Genomic DNA, 14,619 nt, shown 5'->3' with positions numbered 1-14,619 from the left:
TGAAGACTTATTTTCCTCACTGAGCATCACACTTACAACTAATTCACTTCTGAAAATGTATTATATTTTTTCTTGAAAATAAAATGATCAATAGTTATACCACTTGGAAAAAAAAGAATATGTCAGATATTAAAAGGAAAAAAAAAACCTCCTCGAAAAAGCATCCTGATCTCCAGACCTGTTCTGCAGTTATGACCCCTGAAGTTCTCCGGTGCCCCTCCGGGAAGGCCCAAACCACACTCTGAAGAGCATTATTTTTAAAATTAAATATGATTTATTTTTTAGGGGGGGGGGGGGGGGGGGGGCACAATCTTTTTCATGCTTCGCTGATAAGGATACGTTTGTAGTTTCTTCCATTCACCATTCCACTTCAAAGGCCGAGTTCTGATTGCATAATGTATTTGTCACGAGAGAAGAGATGTGACCTTTAATACTTTCTCTGTCGGGATATACTCACATGTACATACATTAATTACCTAGAATAAAAAAACAAACATCAAACCTTTCAAAATCCTCCATTCTGAATAAAAAAAAAACATAACTCCAAGGCATATCATCAATCAACTAAATATCAATTATATAACTTTAGAGATGACTATTTTCCTATCTTTCATGTCACATCGACGGTGATTGACTGTGGAGTTTGTGGACATAAGACTCCGTTCCTGTGAATATTTAAACTCAACTATTCTCGATCTGGGCTGTGCTTGCAAATGTGGGTTAGGCCTGCTATAAGTACTGAGGTGATGTGACGTTAGGCATGTGAGGTGAAAAAGATCAGCCAGGATGGCAACGAGGACAACTGCTCTGCTCTCTGTAGGCTTTCTTCTGGTGTTGACACGAGGAGCTCTCACAGACAGAGGTACTGTAGAAGAACATGACCTCTGACTCGTACTTGATGATTCACTGTATCTCTAGTGAACATGACTTTGCTTGTAGATGGAGCAGCTGTTCCGATGCGGCTGTCTGTGGAGAATGGCCTGTCTAACATGACCCCTGAGTCTTACTACGCCTCGGTGGTGGAGGGAGGCGTGCTGCTCGGAGCTCTGAGGAGACTGCAGGAAATGCAGCGAGGTTTCGAGTAAGACCAGCCACAGCTCCCCCTTCATTATCTCTGCCTATCATCTCACTCGTAAAAAGTGACCCAGCTGTTTCTCTCTTGCGTCGTTTAATCCGACGGTGACCTGTTTTTGCATTTGACACAAAATAAAAAAACTCTTGTAGAGATGTGTCCCGACTCTCTGTGCCGGCAGGTTCACGGTGACGGAGGATCCCGATTTTGGCCTGTTGATCGAGAGTGTGAACGGAGTAGCTGGAAATAAACAAGCGCAAACGTACTGGGAGATCCTGTCGGAGACCTCCGGAGTGCACAGCAGGCTGGATGTGGGTGAGTGTCCTCCCTGGGGTTTAAGAGCAGCACATCTGAGAAGGACCTAATGAGCTGTAATGACACTGGAGAATTGGCTGTTCTTTCACTTACTGCTCCAGGATTTCCTTGATTGTGAATATCATAAAATTGTTCTGTCATAATATTAATGGACAACCGTTTCTACATAAGACGTAGGAGATTCTGCTAAATCATCACAAGAGATTTATGAAAATTAGACCTGCATCTTCAGTTTTCAGACAGATATGCTGAACTTATCTTGTAATTATTAACAGATTGACAACAGATAGGCACATATTTTGTAAATTGAAATATGTCCCCTCTCCACAGGGGTTGGCTGCTATAGACCCAAAGCAGATGAACACATCATCCTGAGGTTCAGCACCTGGAAACCCAAAGAGTGAGAACTGCGAAGCTCTGACTCTGTAAGATGAAACCTGTAATTTCTTTGTCATTTTCAGTGTGACGGTTGTCTGTGGATCAGCTGCAACAGTGGGAATAAAGAATAAACAAAACAGCAGCATCTAGTGGTTTTAAGTAGCCAATGTCATCTCCTCAGTAAATCGTCCATTTATTCATCCATCTTCTGTATCACCTCATCCAGTTCGTTGGAAACCAAATCTTAGATAACAACAATCTGAACTTTACATTTTGCAAAAGTTTCTGCCAGCTTGGAAATACCAAACATTTGAGGAAATTATTATTTTAGGGTGGGTGCTTTTTTTCCAATTACTATGTGATTGACTTGTGTAAGTCATTTGCTTTGTAAGAAAATGTGAGGGGTATGGGGAAAGAAAAAGAATTTCATAGGAAATTAAAGTTTTAATTGACTAGAATTGTGTGAGAGTGAATACATGATCACAGGAGCCCATAAAAATGTTAATACCCACAAAACAGATCGAATAAAAGTGTGTGTGTGTGTGACTGACGGCTTAAAGAAACTTAATCTGTATCTATTTAAATGTTGACATGTGTTGCTTTATTCTTCGTGAATGCACCAACATTTATTTTTCAATGATCAATATGCAATATATGAAAATAAAGATCTTAACTTACCAGAAAATACTCTATTTCTAGTCAAATCTGCCCAAAAAAACAACCCAAAACACCCCTGGTGTGAGGTTTAGTGTAGGATTCGTCTTAACCCCTGACGAACGCTTTGCCCTCTGGAAACAAGATTAAGGTTTCAGCTCCTTCCAGGACAGATGGACCGAGAGGAGGAGGGACATTCAGATGCTAATCTTAATAGCGTTACTTCCCTTTCCTGTCTTTTGATATTGACCTTCATCTTTCCTAAACAAATGGGTCTATTCACAAACAGACGTGTTAAAGGAAGAAATTAAATGTTGATTTCTTCAGAAATTGATGATTTGACCTAAGAAAAACTGTCATATCTTCACTAATAGGCATAGTTTAAAAAAAGAGAAGAGAAGGAAAAGAGCCTGGCACTTTGATTTTTGATATTTCATCACATTTCTTGACTAACGTTTGATACAACCTCAGTGGTTTAAATCTCCTGACATTCCTTTGACCTTCACGCCGTAACCTATTACATAAATTGACTTAACGTTGTCAGTCTAATTGAATCAAGACAGATATGAACATCAGGCACTGATATGTCACCGTGTACAGCAGAGGTGGCCAAACTATGGCCCCCGGGGCCAGCTTCTACTTTTTTACACTGTCTTGAGTGAAGCCTCAGTTTAAGAACAACAACAATGTCTCTTCTTTGCGCTGGCCATTTCTTTCTTTTGTGTGTGTGTGTTTCAGCCGGCAGATACTGCACATAGAAAAAAAGAAAGACGATTATTGCATGAAACTCTCACAGTATGATGACAAAAATAAGATGCTTAAATGAACATTTAACCACATTCAAAGAGAATTTGCACCAAGAAAACATTGCAACACCTTTTAAATAAAAGGTAATCCAATCACAATGATATACTCACCGCATGATAAAGCACAGTCACAAATGCAGGGGACACAGTGTGCAAAGAAGCGCTTCCAGCCGGTCTCCTTCTTCTTGCAGTTGTCCAGCCGGGTGCAGCCTTGTTTGGGTGCGCCAAAATAGCTCTTATTTGTGCAGGTGGAGTTGCACGGCCCATTAAGTTCCCCCTCGTTGACTTCAATCCGCCCCAGCTGACACATTCCTACCAGGCAGGTGAAAGAGCGAGCAGCTAGATAAGAGTCTGAATATCTTGGTGAATGTGGTTGGAGTTTACTCACGAAGGCAGGTGGGCTTCGGTGTCCAGAGGCCGTTGGGCTGGCACCATCTGACCGGGTTTCCCACCAGCATGAACCCGGGGCGACAGGTATACCTCACCCCGGAGCCCACCCACCAGTCATTACCGTACACCGCTCCGTTATAGTCCACATCTGGCCTGCCGCAGTTCACTGGCACAGAAAGGAACGACTTGAGAAGGGTAAAACCCCCCAAAAAGTGAGTCCGACTTGTTTGACTGGTTTCACCCACTCTAAACGACACTGACCTCTGCAGAGGGACTTGTAGCCGAGCCAGCAGCAGTCAGAGTTTCCACAGCGGTCTCTCCTCACCTCCTGGTGCCGCGCTTTGCAGCCTCCCATACAAAGAGGCGCGGACCCGGACCAATAGGTGTCCTCTATAAAATCTGGTTGGGGAATCCATTCAGTCTCACCTAAAGTCAAACATGGTATTAATACACGAGCGGTAACAATCGTCTCATCATCAGACACAAAGGGAAAATGTGTTCAAGTCCATCAAATCAGCATTTATGAAGATGTTATTGTTGTTATGTTGTAATCCATACAAACAAGTCCTGTCCTACGTCTTACAGAACAGGTGAACATCTACATCAAACTCTCATAAGTGGAGATCTTACCACTACCTTCCAGCTCTCTGGTCCACTCAGGAAGCTGAGAAATGCCTTGTTGAAAGGACCCAGGCAGCAGCAGCAACAGCAGCAGCAGCACATTTAACCTTGTGGTGTTCATCTTCTGATGCACTTAGTTCCTGTGAAAAGACTGTCAAAGCATCTGGGAATTGAGCAGAAACATTACACTATACATCAAACTATATCACCAGTCCTGCACCGTCAACAGACATGGAGCCATTAGGAACAGTCCCAGAGGAGCCGAGTTCACGGACGGTTAAGAGGCAGAGAGAGTTTAAGTAACGCTACAACTAAGCCTTGTGCGCCGTCTAATCTTCTGCACACAGCTAATGCGGCACGCTGCATATCATGCTGTGACTTTGGCAGAGATTTGTCATGATTTAAGTCGCACCAACAAAACCAGATCAGAATCGTTCAGAAGCTCAAAGGAAAAACAAACCGAATGGAATATGAAGTCATGTACTTGATTATAAGGAGGATAAGGGCATGGAAGTTATATTTAACCTGCCGTTTTTGTTTTCAACTACAATGAAAACATTTAAGAAAATTGCTGCTTAATTTTGTGAATGGATCCATTTTTCTAAAGTGTTTCCTAAAAAAAAACCTCATTCATTCATTTGTCTCGGCTGTTTCCACTTGAATCTTTGAACTGTACAGTTAAATTCTGTTAATCTAGAGGGAGCCCCTCTACTTAAGATGATTAAAACACCCTTCTGTAGTGAAGCCCTGTCTAAACACTCCTCAGAGCTGCAGTAGAGCGGCTAAAGTCAGCAGAGGGAGCCACATAGGAAACTATGTTGAGTTCAGTCCATCATAAAATAGATTTTTAAAAAAGCAGGAACAAAAAATTGATCTTGTGTATAATTCAGAAATAACCTCAAAAAAAAACAACAACGTTCAAATGAGATTAGAAGTTTATACATTTATTCAAGTCAAAGTTAAATATTCAAAAGACACACACTTCTCAGGCTGGTGAGGCGAGTTTACACACAGTTCGATGAATGTTATAAACCATTTACAACACTTGGCAGATAAACTTCTATAGTAGAAACATTAATGGTATGAAAGAATAAACTGAAATCGATTCTGTAACTGGATGTTCAACATGAGCAAAGGGACGACATCTAAAGAGTTCCATTACCTAATATAGGCTTATAGTACGACCGGTTCACTACAGAGTCTGTGTCCCTTCATCTCTGTGTCAAATCAAGCACTTCTGAATATAAATACGAGACGACATCGTTGTGGCGTCTCTAAAGGTCCAGAAGTCACAGAATCAGCCTTCATACATTTCCTGTGGATCTAGAAAACTGTATAGCCGTTTAGAAAAATGTCCTTTTATGTAAAAGGAACCTATCAAGTCAGACCACCTGCATTCCTTGTTGCTGTGTGTCCTGGAGCTGCAGCATGACGGCGTCCTCCCCCGCCTGCGTCAAGCTCTCCGTCAGGACGTAGAGCACGCCCTCCTCCTGACCCTCCGCCGGCTCCTCTGTCCTCTGCTCCTCCAGCAGCACGCCTCGCAGTTCCACCTGCCCCTCCGGAAGAACCGCCCCCATCGTCTCCTCCTCCATCCCCTCGGTCTGGCCGCCGCCGCCGCCGCCGTCCTCCTCCTCCGCCTGCCTGCTCTGTCTCTCCCTCATCAGCTGCTCCGTCAGCTCCACGCTCTCGTAGCGAATCAGCTGCAGGCGCAGGAACCCGTCTTCATGTTCTTTGTACCTGACGGAGGCACAAGTCACCAGTTTGATATTTTAATCGATGAGGTAATGATCTGTTATATCTACACTCATAATGTCATACTGAACACTTTTAAACCTTTTTTCTAAAAAGATGAAAACAACTAATGATTTAGAAGACAAAATTATTTAAAAAGGCTTGAAACATTTTTAAAGTGTGTACTGAATCTAAAATAGGACGTTTTGCCATTTGAATTCAATTATGGCAAAAATGAACTTTTCCATTGTATTAAATTTCTTTTAAACGTACGTCAGAAGCAAGCGTTACTGAATCAAAGGATTGTGTGAAACTGACCTTACAAATATATTTGGTAAGGCAATATAATACTGGAATTTGTGGCAACATAAAATAAGCTTTCCTTGAATTTTCTCTTTCATGTTTTAAGCTTTCTTTATTGTATTTAGGCAAATTTGATTATGAAAACTTTTTTTAAAATTATGATAAAATCCACTTCCAGATTAATTGTTAATTAATTTTGATATTTAATCCACTTTAAAATGAATTGCTTGTTTTAAAGTTGTATATTTTTGGAGAATTTTATTTTATTTTATTCACAGTACAACAATCAATTTTGTTTGTTGCTAGTTTTTTTGTTGTTGAAAAAAATGGACGCCTAATGTTTAAAATGATCCATGAAATTCTAATGATTAGACAAGACACGGTTTAAAGTTCATTTTGCACAGTGAAACAAAAACAATCATAACTGAAGAAAAACAGACATGTAGATCCACGTTTTTATGTAAAAAGCAGTGATACTGGGAGCGGTGGCGACTTTTTAGCCAATTAAATTCTTTACCATTACGCTACCATGGTGACAATATAAATGTTAGACATGGGCACATTTGTAATCAGAATACTTGAAGCAGCCCTGATCTGTATCAATATGAGACTCACCTGAATCTGGGGTGTCCAGAGGGCCATTTGAACTGGTGCTTTTTGTGCAGATGCACAGTGAGGTTGTTGCCCCGAGTGAAGCACTGGTCACACACGTGGCACTTGTAGCGAGCGACAAAACTCCCCTAATTATGCGAAGAAAAGGTAAAAAAAAAAAATAATTAAGAAAAAAGCATGAAAGTCCTTGAAACTCGAAATGCAGACAAACGTCAACAGGTATTAAAAAAAAATAAATACACAAACGCAAATCACCTCATGCTCTCTTCTGTAGTGGATCTTCATGGTGCCAAACGTCCGGCAGCTGAAGCTGCAGCCGGGAACGTCGCAGCGGAAGGCTGGCTCGCTGCTGTGGGTGTCCAAGTGTTTGCGCAAGTCGACCAGATTCTTGCAGCTACACACGTCAGAATTGTTATTATTTTATTTTTTTTAAAACCTTGAGTGAGCGGTGGTACAGGTGAGAGTGAACTCGTATGACTGAAGCCTGAGATGATCCGTTACCTGTACTCGCAGTATTCGCAGCTGTATGGCTTCTCGTTGCTGTGGCGAAACTTGATGTGGTTGCGCAGCGAAGACGGCGATGGACAGGTCATGTCACACAACGGACATTTATAGTGACTCACTGTCCAGACGAGACAAAAGACAAACCAGTGGCGAGATAAAACTGGGGCGACAAGACAGCTTCATTTCTTTGTGGAACCAATCCAGCTGCTCATGAGTTTCTAATTAGTACCACAGGGTCGTTCTGGGGCTTCTTGCTTATCAATAGCTTCACTGTTCCAAACCCTCATATTCACATCCTGTCGCCATTGCACTGACATGCACACTTTTACATAATCAGAACTCACAGATTGTTTATTGTCACACATTCGGATCATCAGCTTCTAAAGAATATATTTAAAGGATAATCCCTGCAATAATCATGAATGAATGAAAGATAGCGGTCATGACGGCAGCAGCTAAAGAGCGAGGAGCTCACCGTGGGTCCGCATGTGGTCTCTCAGTAGTCTCTCTGTTGCAAAGCGCTTGGAGCAATGAGAACACTGGAACCTCTGGCCTACAGCAAACACACAGACAGGAAGAAATATCATTGGATAAAGTCTGAAATCAGCAAAGCTCTTATATCGCCGAATGTCAACATTTGGGGTAAATTCACCTTCCATGGCGCTCTGTCGAATGATGTGGTCAAACAACTTGGTGTTGTTGGCGTACATGCCGCCGCAGCCTGGACAAGCGACCACCTTCTCCTGGGTGTGACTGCGCAGGTGCTCCCGCAGCTTTGGACGGCCTTTAACAGAGGCTTCACAATCTGAAGAATGACAGGAGCAAAATCTGAATTCATCAGGACCACATCTTTGGCATAGTTAAAAAAAAGAAGAGAAAAAGTTATTGACATAATTTACAAGAAACCATTAAAAAGCCAAACCTTTCCATCCACAGCGTATTGGAAATTCACACTCGCCCGCTGGGACTTCCACACAGAGACTGTGCATCTCCACGTGGCGATAGAACCACTCCGGGTTCTCATACGGTGGTTGCTTCAACACAAACAGAGAGGGAAGAGTATGCTTGAAATTGAAACCAATCATTTATCTGTTTATTAACAGGTTGAAAAGCAGAAATACCAATTTGTCTTAGCTGTGTTCACAAATTCAACTCAATGATTTGTATCTATTATCTTTTGACCGTCAACCACCAAAATATTATATCGCACGTTACCATGCTTTACCACCAAATGTCGTCCTAAGTATTATATTTTCTTGTCCATTTACCTCACAGTCCTCCCAAAGGCAGATAAAATTGTCTGGGATTTCTGGGATGATGTTGCGGTTGTGGAAAGCCATGGAGCAGCTGCCAATGTCCGGCTGGGCACTGAGAACCTGCTGACCCAACTGCTTCAGCTTGGTGTGGTAGCAGTGAAAGAACACATGCCGCCTCAGCTCTTCTGAACCCTCCACAGAGCAGAAGCCACAGTCCCTCCAGAGACAGTTTCGCTCTCCTTGGCACAAGAAGTAAGGACACGCCGTCAGGAGGGATCACACCTTTCAGCAGCAAGTATCACCTTTATTTACACAGAATATTCATGATTGAAGAATGGTGGACTTTTGTGTGTGTCGTGGTCTCTTTCTGCAGGTATGGGCTATCTCCGTGTACTCTGGTTTTCTACTTTATTCTACTTTAAAATACGAGAACAATGGGTGACTCCAAATTGTTTGTAAGTGTGACTCTCTGTATGTGTGACCTGTGATGGACTGGGGACCTGTGCACGGTGTGCCCTTCGTCCGTCGCCTCACCTTCCTCTGAGTCTTCCTCGTCCTTCTCTGCCGAGCTCCCAGCATTAAGATGAGCCTCCACATGTTTGCAAAAGTTTTCCATCCGACTGAACGACTCCTGACACGACGCCCATTCACAGCCCAGCTTCACAGTTTTCTTCTGAACGCGTTTGTTAGGAGGCATCGCTCGGGAGTTTCGCCTGCTTCCCTTTTCACCGACAGACTGACGCTACAGACGTTTTCTGACCAACAGCTTCCATCTATGGGCTCAGAGCGAACACTGCCTCTGCGTCTTTAAACTTTCAGTACAAACACAGACGAGTCATAAACCTCACCGAGACCCTCCGAACGGGAAAGAAAAAGCGTTAAAAAAAACAAGCGTTAATGCGCTTTAACAGAAGTCAGGCGCTAGAATCATTTTCAGTGGAGCCCTGGATGGGTCCGACTCAAACGTCGACCGTGAGGAAACATGGTGTCAGTGTTAAAGTTCCGCCCCAAACCCCACTTCATATTCCGAATGACGTCAAGTGTAAAATAAATAAATAAATAAGATGATGATGACTGTATAGAAGATGAAGATGGTCTGCACCAGAAAAAAAAAAAGCAGACGGTTTGGCACTGATTTAGTCGCATTATGATAGGCATGAGTGTGCTTTTAAAAAGAAAATACTGAAGAAAAGTTTTCCAGGCAAACTTAAGCACACAGAAAAATCTAATATTAAACACACGTTAAAAATAACTAATAAATCAGGATGCAAACATGGACCAAAATGTTATCTATAAATTCAAAGCAACTCACAAAATGACCACAAAGAGATAGAAACAGATAGGCGTCTGATAGATGAATAAGCCAGAGCACATTATATCTCTCTTTAGTTTAGAGGTCTTTGTCCTTAGCGGCGAGGGATTTCTGTCATTTGTACACATTTATGCAGATCTTGTGTGTGGTTGACTTAAATATAAGTTCATGATCAACTAAACCAATGTGCTATGACAATCAATTAAACATGATTTATTGTTGCTCGTGAGAATCTGAATATAATGTTGACTTCATACATATCTAATAATGATCACACATTCATTCAGATTTTTTTATCTTTTATTTCATAACTTGATTTTTCAATCTCAATGTTAAACAGTTTATTTCCTGTAATTACATTCTTTAACGAAACAGTCCAGTGCTGGCTGACTTCACATTGATGTTTGTTCAACCCCTTGGAGACAGGGTAGGGAGATTATGTTTGGTATGTCAATCATTAAAATAAACAAAAAAAAACAAAAAAAACAGCTGAATATCTAATCATAATAAGAAAGGCAACAAGCATCCATTTCCATTACTCTTGACATCCTGGACCGTCCTTTCACCTTAAGATACTTTAACACAAAAATCAACACAAATTATCTCCCTTATCCCATCACTTCATACAACTTACCCATTTCTTCAAATACCCTGGGGTATTCTTTAGATTGATTTTAGCATACCTCTTATTTTCGTTACAATAACTGCTCTGTTCATTCCAGAGGTAAAACAAAGAAGGAAAAAAAGAGCTTCACTTTTCCACCCATGCATGGATCAGTAGTCATGCAAAAGTAATGTTTGAAGTGTGAGGTACTACTTGCTGATCCCAACTCTGTCTAGACAAAGACATTGTTCTGTTATTTCTTTTACATTTTGTCAAAGGGCCATCAAGTATTTACAATTGAAAACCATGTCAGCCCAGGAGTTTGGCTACGTCTGAGATCACACTATTCCACACTTGATGTACTATCCTTTACAAAACCAAGTACAAAAATATACTTTCAGGCAGGACACACAAGATAGTTCAGATTCAGAAACATTTTCTTGCTTGTGATTACTGAAATTCCTGTGACTAAAATGCACTACAGCTGTCAAACCAAAAGCTATTTTAGCTTGTAAGTGATATGGTCTAACAATATGAACTTGTAGAATAGAATTGAGACTTTCAATGTATCTCAATTGCAGAAAGAATCTGAGGCAGAGGAAGGAACGGTGAGGTAATGAAATTGTTTAAAAAGGCAGATGAACCACGGGCCTGTGAAACAGTTCCACCACAATATCGGATTCAGTCGGACGTGTCTGCTCTTCCCTGGGAGAGCTGTCTAGACATCGTAGAAGAGACGCACCAGGTGGTAACGGATCCCAAAAGCCACTGCGCTGCCCATTACCTGAGTGAGACGCAGATATGAGCCCCATCATGTGAATGACACGATTAAAACAATATTCAGGTTTAAAGTAGGTGCTGTGCCGTACCTGTATGATGAGCATGATGACTGTGAGGTTTCTCTCGTGGATGGGGCCAAACAATTTCAGCACCAGATTTATTAAAGTCATGTTGTTGCACTCAATAAATTCATCATCTCTTTCCTGGCCTCTCCGCACCTCGAGCAGCTTCAATAACTCTGCCACCTGTTGAGGGTCAAACATGTTATTGTTTTCTCCCAATAAACACAGCCTGCCACCGATCTGCCTCATGCCTGTTCGCCCTGACTGCCCTTTATTAAGAGAAGGTTTTTTGTTTCCCTGATTGAAGTTGCAATAATGAAACAGTGATTATAGTCGGGCTGATAGAGAAAGTGAAGTAGAGCAGAAACAATCAGCTTTTCCGTTCCAAGCAACTCGCAAGTGATATCACTGAGCGAAAGAGAGGATTTGCTGCATAAATTGTGGGGCGGTGAATTGTTCATGACAAAAAAGACAAACAACTGAGACACTTCAGATTTTCGCCCCCAAAATTAATGTGAAATAAAAAGAAAAAAAATCCTACCTTCATAATGAGCTGTCCCAATATAGAGAGGTCCTTCATTTTGAATTTAGAGTAGCTCATGCCCAGTTTGCCAGTTGCAGGATTTAGTCTTTTATAGATAACAAGAGGGGACAAAAAGTTAAAATACACAAACAATAAGTAGGAACACATCATCTCACGTATCTGCAGATTCTGAGTCGTAAGGGTCCATTCAGCAGGTTACCTCGGGAGCCGATGTCTGGGACAAGGGATTATGTGAAAAAGCTGAGGCAAGGAGTAGATAAAGTTGACCACTTGAGGAATGAAGAACAGCAACATGGTTTTGCTGAAGTGTCCCAGAATGCCAACCACAGCAAATGTCATCCCGGCGAAGTAGCAGAACGTGTCCCCGACAAACACAGATGAGGGATACCTGTGACAAAACAGGTCACATGTCACCACCGGACTGCAAGGAGGAGCTGATGTGTCAAATTGGTCTTCGTAAACTTTCCTCATGTGATGAGACCAACTCACCAATTGTGGTAAAAAAGTGCTAACGTGGTGAAGAAGAATGGAATCATGAAGTAAAGGGAGAAAACGTGGTCGTCACGATAATCTCCTGACACATTAAAAAAAAAAAAAAAAAAAAGAATTCAGCCAAAAGTTAGAACAAATACGTTCAGCTCCTAATACATAAAACCATCATTGCAGAATGGCTGATATACTTTAAGAGCGCGAATGATGATGTCGCAGGATGTTTCAACAAAAAGATGACGAGAACGAAGCAACCACACACCACTGAGCTCCAGCAGGTTGAAGACGATGATGGAGCCGGAGATAAACAGAGCCTGACCCGACTCGATGCCATTGATGCCGGCCAAAATGTTAATGGCATTTGTGCAGAACACTGCAAGCATTCCCATGTAGACGTAGTAAAGAATACCTGCAGGAGGTAGAGGGTTTTAATGCAGTAGGAGGGACAATTCAAGTCAAGTCAATAACAATTTAGAGAGATAATCGTTTTGTACTGATACAGCTATAGTTGTTTATGAGTAGTTGTCTGTATTTCAAAAGATAAGCCCCGGAAAAAGAAGACAATCAAAAGGATTAGATAACCAATCTTGGGTATCTAATCCTTTGTTACTTCTAGACATGTAGCAAACAACTACTTTTTTTTTTTTTTTACTTGTTGTTACCATACTCCCGGGGAATTCCAGGATCGAGTAACAAGAGGCTGTGAGGACTACTTGCTTACCCATATCCAGGTGCAGCCCAAGCAGAGCTCTGAAGGGCTTCGGCACCACTATGACTGTGTTGCCAAAGTTGGTGAAATAGACCATGAGCAATGGGAGGGAAGCCATAGTCGGAAGCAGGAGCTTGTGTCTCCACCTGAGGTTCAACACATCATCGGCAAAGCCCAGGAAGATCATGCAGCAGATGGCCAGAAGTGCACCTATCAGCTGCACAAACTGACAGAAAACCACAGAGGTCAGAGCTGTGTTTCCGATTTACGATGAGGTACATCACTTGACTCACCTCATCATGGGGGAAGCCTGTACACTGGTCTCCTACAAAGCAGCTGAGAAAAGGCACTGGGATGAAGCAGAAGAGGATGATGAGGAAGACTGTCCCACTGATCACTCCTTGAGACTCTGGACTGCAGGAAACGGCCAACAGAAAGAGAAACAAACCCAGAATCATCACAGGGAAAGGATCTCATTGTGAAACTAGTCACATTGAAGTCATGAGGTGGATATGAAGCAGACTCACACTTCTTTCTTGGATGTTTTGTTTAGGTCCATTCCGTACAATCTCGCTGAAATAAAATGATCTTTGAAAGCAGGGATGAGTTTCAGTGTGGCCATGCAGCCCAGTGCAGACATGAAACAGTTGATCACCAGCGGTAAGACGGGGATTGGTGACATGTTTCCAGGCATTTTTGGTGGATCTGTCTGTGACAGATCAGATCAGGTTTCTAGCTAATCTGACGTTGCCTTCACAAGCGATCGATGAAGGAGCTGTGGCAGTTCACAGACGGACAAAACATGTCATGTCGTCTTATTGACAACAAAACACACTCGAGTAAATCCACGGTTAAAGAAGAGTGGCTCCATACTTCAGAGAGGTAATCCACAGCCTGCCATTACGGTTTGCTGATGCTATTATCTGCATACTGTGTGTAAACTCCACGACTCACACCAGTTTGTCCGAAAAGTCCCGAGTGTTATGACGTGATAACATTTCCGGTCTCACTTTTCAAAATAAAAATATCAATAATAATCACCCTAATGATCGAATATCTATATAATTAGGCTGCATAAGCATAATAAAAAAACACAAGAGGTTGATTCAACAACAGCTTACAGACAATATACGCCTTTAGTGAAACAGTTTTGTTGCTCAAATTACTCGTTTGTAAATAAACTTGCAAGTTTGATTTCCGCTAGCGATCTAAACAGAGCTACCTTGACGGGGAAGACATTTCTTCTTCTGTGGTGGCAGTGCGATGGTGCTGCCATCTGTCGACAAAGTTTTTCTTTCTTTCTTTCTTTCTCATATCATATTTAGTCACCAATCATAATCACTGACAGGATGTATTGTAATGTGAAACTTGTACCTTTGATTATGTCAGCAGTAGACCTTTAAACTGAGTGTTCTGAAAGTTTCTTTCACTTTGACATTTATCAGTGAGAAAGTCTGTGGAGCTAAAATAAGGCACT

General features: G+C 41.8%; 4 protein-coding genes across 5 annotated transcripts; 1 reads left to right on the top strand and 3 right to left on the bottom strand.

Annotated features, from left to right (window-relative positions):
• The first annotated feature begins 760 nt into the window (after nucleotides 1-760).
• Nucleotides 761-2,310, top strand: LOC308121530 (cobalamin binding intrinsic factor-like). Its single transcript, XM_080482802.1, has 4 exons — nucleotides 761-862; nucleotides 940-1,081; nucleotides 1,254-1,387; nucleotides 1,718-2,310. The coding sequence occupies exons 1-4, from the start codon at nucleotides 787-789 to the stop codon at nucleotides 1,789-1,791; spliced, it is 426 nt and encodes a 141-aa protein (XP_080338928.1). The 5' UTR covers nucleotides 761-786; the 3' UTR covers nucleotides 1,792-2,310.
• Nucleotides 1,942-4,542, bottom strand: LOC308121528 (sushi, von Willebrand factor type A, EGF and pentraxin domain-containing protein 1). 2 transcript variants are annotated; one of them, XM_080482800.1, is made up of 5 exons: nucleotides 4,252-4,542; nucleotides 3,877-4,041; nucleotides 3,614-3,781; nucleotides 3,337-3,537; nucleotides 1,942-3,167 (listed from the first exon to the last, which is right to left on the bottom strand). In XM_080482800.1, exons 1-5 carry the CDS (start codon nucleotides 4,355-4,357, stop codon nucleotides 3,154-3,156), a joined length of 654 nt encoding a protein of 217 aa, XP_080338926.1. In that variant the 5' UTR covers nucleotides 4,358-4,542; the 3' UTR covers nucleotides 1,942-3,153. The 2 variants fall into 2 exon arrangements, with proteins under 2 accessions (XP_080338926.1, XP_080338925.1); XM_080482799.1 differs by having other exon boundaries at nucleotides 4,246-4,522.
• A 613-nt stretch (nucleotides 4,543-5,155) lies between these two features.
• hinfp (histone H4 transcription factor) lies at nucleotides 5,156-9,607 on the bottom strand. Its single transcript, XM_080482798.1, has 9 exons — nucleotides 9,177-9,607; nucleotides 8,655-8,881; nucleotides 8,309-8,420; nucleotides 8,039-8,191; nucleotides 7,862-7,939; nucleotides 7,384-7,504; nucleotides 7,138-7,276; nucleotides 6,886-7,010; nucleotides 5,156-5,973 (listed from the first exon to the last, which is right to left on the bottom strand). The coding sequence occupies exons 1-9, from the start codon at nucleotides 9,337-9,339 to the stop codon at nucleotides 5,619-5,621; spliced, it is 1,473 nt and encodes a 490-aa protein (XP_080338924.1). The 5' UTR covers nucleotides 9,340-9,607; the 3' UTR covers nucleotides 5,156-5,618.
• A 653-nt stretch (nucleotides 9,608-10,260) lies between these two features.
• Nucleotides 10,261-14,127, bottom strand: dpagt1 (dolichyl-phosphate (UDP-N-acetylglucosamine) N-acetylglucosaminephosphotransferase 1 (GlcNAc-1-P transferase)). The gene is made up of 9 exons (XM_080482797.1): nucleotides 13,670-14,127; nucleotides 13,436-13,556; nucleotides 13,155-13,368; nucleotides 12,696-12,842; nucleotides 12,434-12,518; nucleotides 12,144-12,332; nucleotides 11,942-12,029; nucleotides 11,428-11,583; nucleotides 10,261-11,342 (listed from the first exon to the last, which is right to left on the bottom strand). Exons 1-9 carry the CDS (start codon nucleotides 13,834-13,836, stop codon nucleotides 11,277-11,279), a joined length of 1,233 nt encoding a protein of 410 aa, XP_080338923.1. The 5' UTR covers nucleotides 13,837-14,127; the 3' UTR covers nucleotides 10,261-11,276.
• Between the last annotated feature and the right edge of the window lie 492 nt (nucleotides 14,128-14,619).

The sequence above is a fragment of the Lipophrys pholis genome, assembly GCF_963383615.2.
Source record: "Lipophrys pholis genome assembly, chromosome: 16".
NCBI lineage: Eukaryota > Metazoa > Chordata > Actinopteri > Blenniiformes > Blenniidae > Lipophrys > Lipophrys pholis.
This window is presented reverse-complemented; position numbering and strand designations above follow the sequence as displayed.

Coding starts and splice junctions, on each gene's coding strand:
- hinfp (XM_080482798.1), bottom strand. CDS start 9,339: ATGCCTCCTAACAAACGCGTTCAGAAGAAAACTGTGAAGCTGGGCTGT. Junction 8,882..9,176: donor CGAGGAAGACTCAGAGGAAG/GTGAGGCGACGG, acceptor TCTTGTGCCAAG/GAGAGCGAAACTGTCTCTGG. Junction 7,011..7,137: donor ACTACAGAAGAGAGCATGAG/GTGATTTGCGTT, acceptor TCGCATAATTAG/GGGAGTTTTGTCGCTCGCTA.
- LOC308121530 (XM_080482802.1), top strand. CDS start 787: ATGGCAACGAGGACAACTGCTCTGCTCTCTGTAGGCTTTCTTCTGGTG. Junction 863..939: donor AGGAGCTCTCACAGACAGAG/GTACTGTAGAAG, acceptor CTTTGCTTGTAG/ATGGAGCAGCTGTTCCGATG. Junction 1,388..1,717: donor GCACAGCAGGCTGGATGTGG/GTGAGTGTCCTC, acceptor CCCTCTCCACAG/GGGTTGGCTGCTATAGACCC.
- LOC308121528 (XM_080482799.1), bottom strand. CDS start 4,357: ATGAACACCACAAGGTTAAATGTGCTGCTGCTGCTGTTGCTGCTGCTG. Junction 4,042..4,245: donor CAGAGAGCTGGAAGGTAGTG/GTAAGATCTCCA, acceptor GTTTGACTTTAG/GTGAGACTGAATGGATTCCC. Junction 3,538..3,613: donor ACCGAAGCCCACCTGCCTTC/GTGAGTAAACTC, acceptor CCTGCCTGGTAG/GAATGTGTCAGCTGGGGCGG.
- dpagt1 (XM_080482797.1), bottom strand. CDS start 13,836: ATGCCTGGAAACATGTCACCAATCCCCGTCTTACCGCTGGTGATCAAC. Junction 12,843..13,154: donor TGGGCTGCACCTGGATATGG/GTAAGCAAGTAG, acceptor TACCTCCTGCAG/GTATTCTTTACTACGTCTAC. Junction 12,519..12,695: donor CAACCTGCTGGAGCTCAGTG/GTGTGTGGTTGC, acceptor TTAATGTGTCAG/GAGATTATCGTGACGACCAC.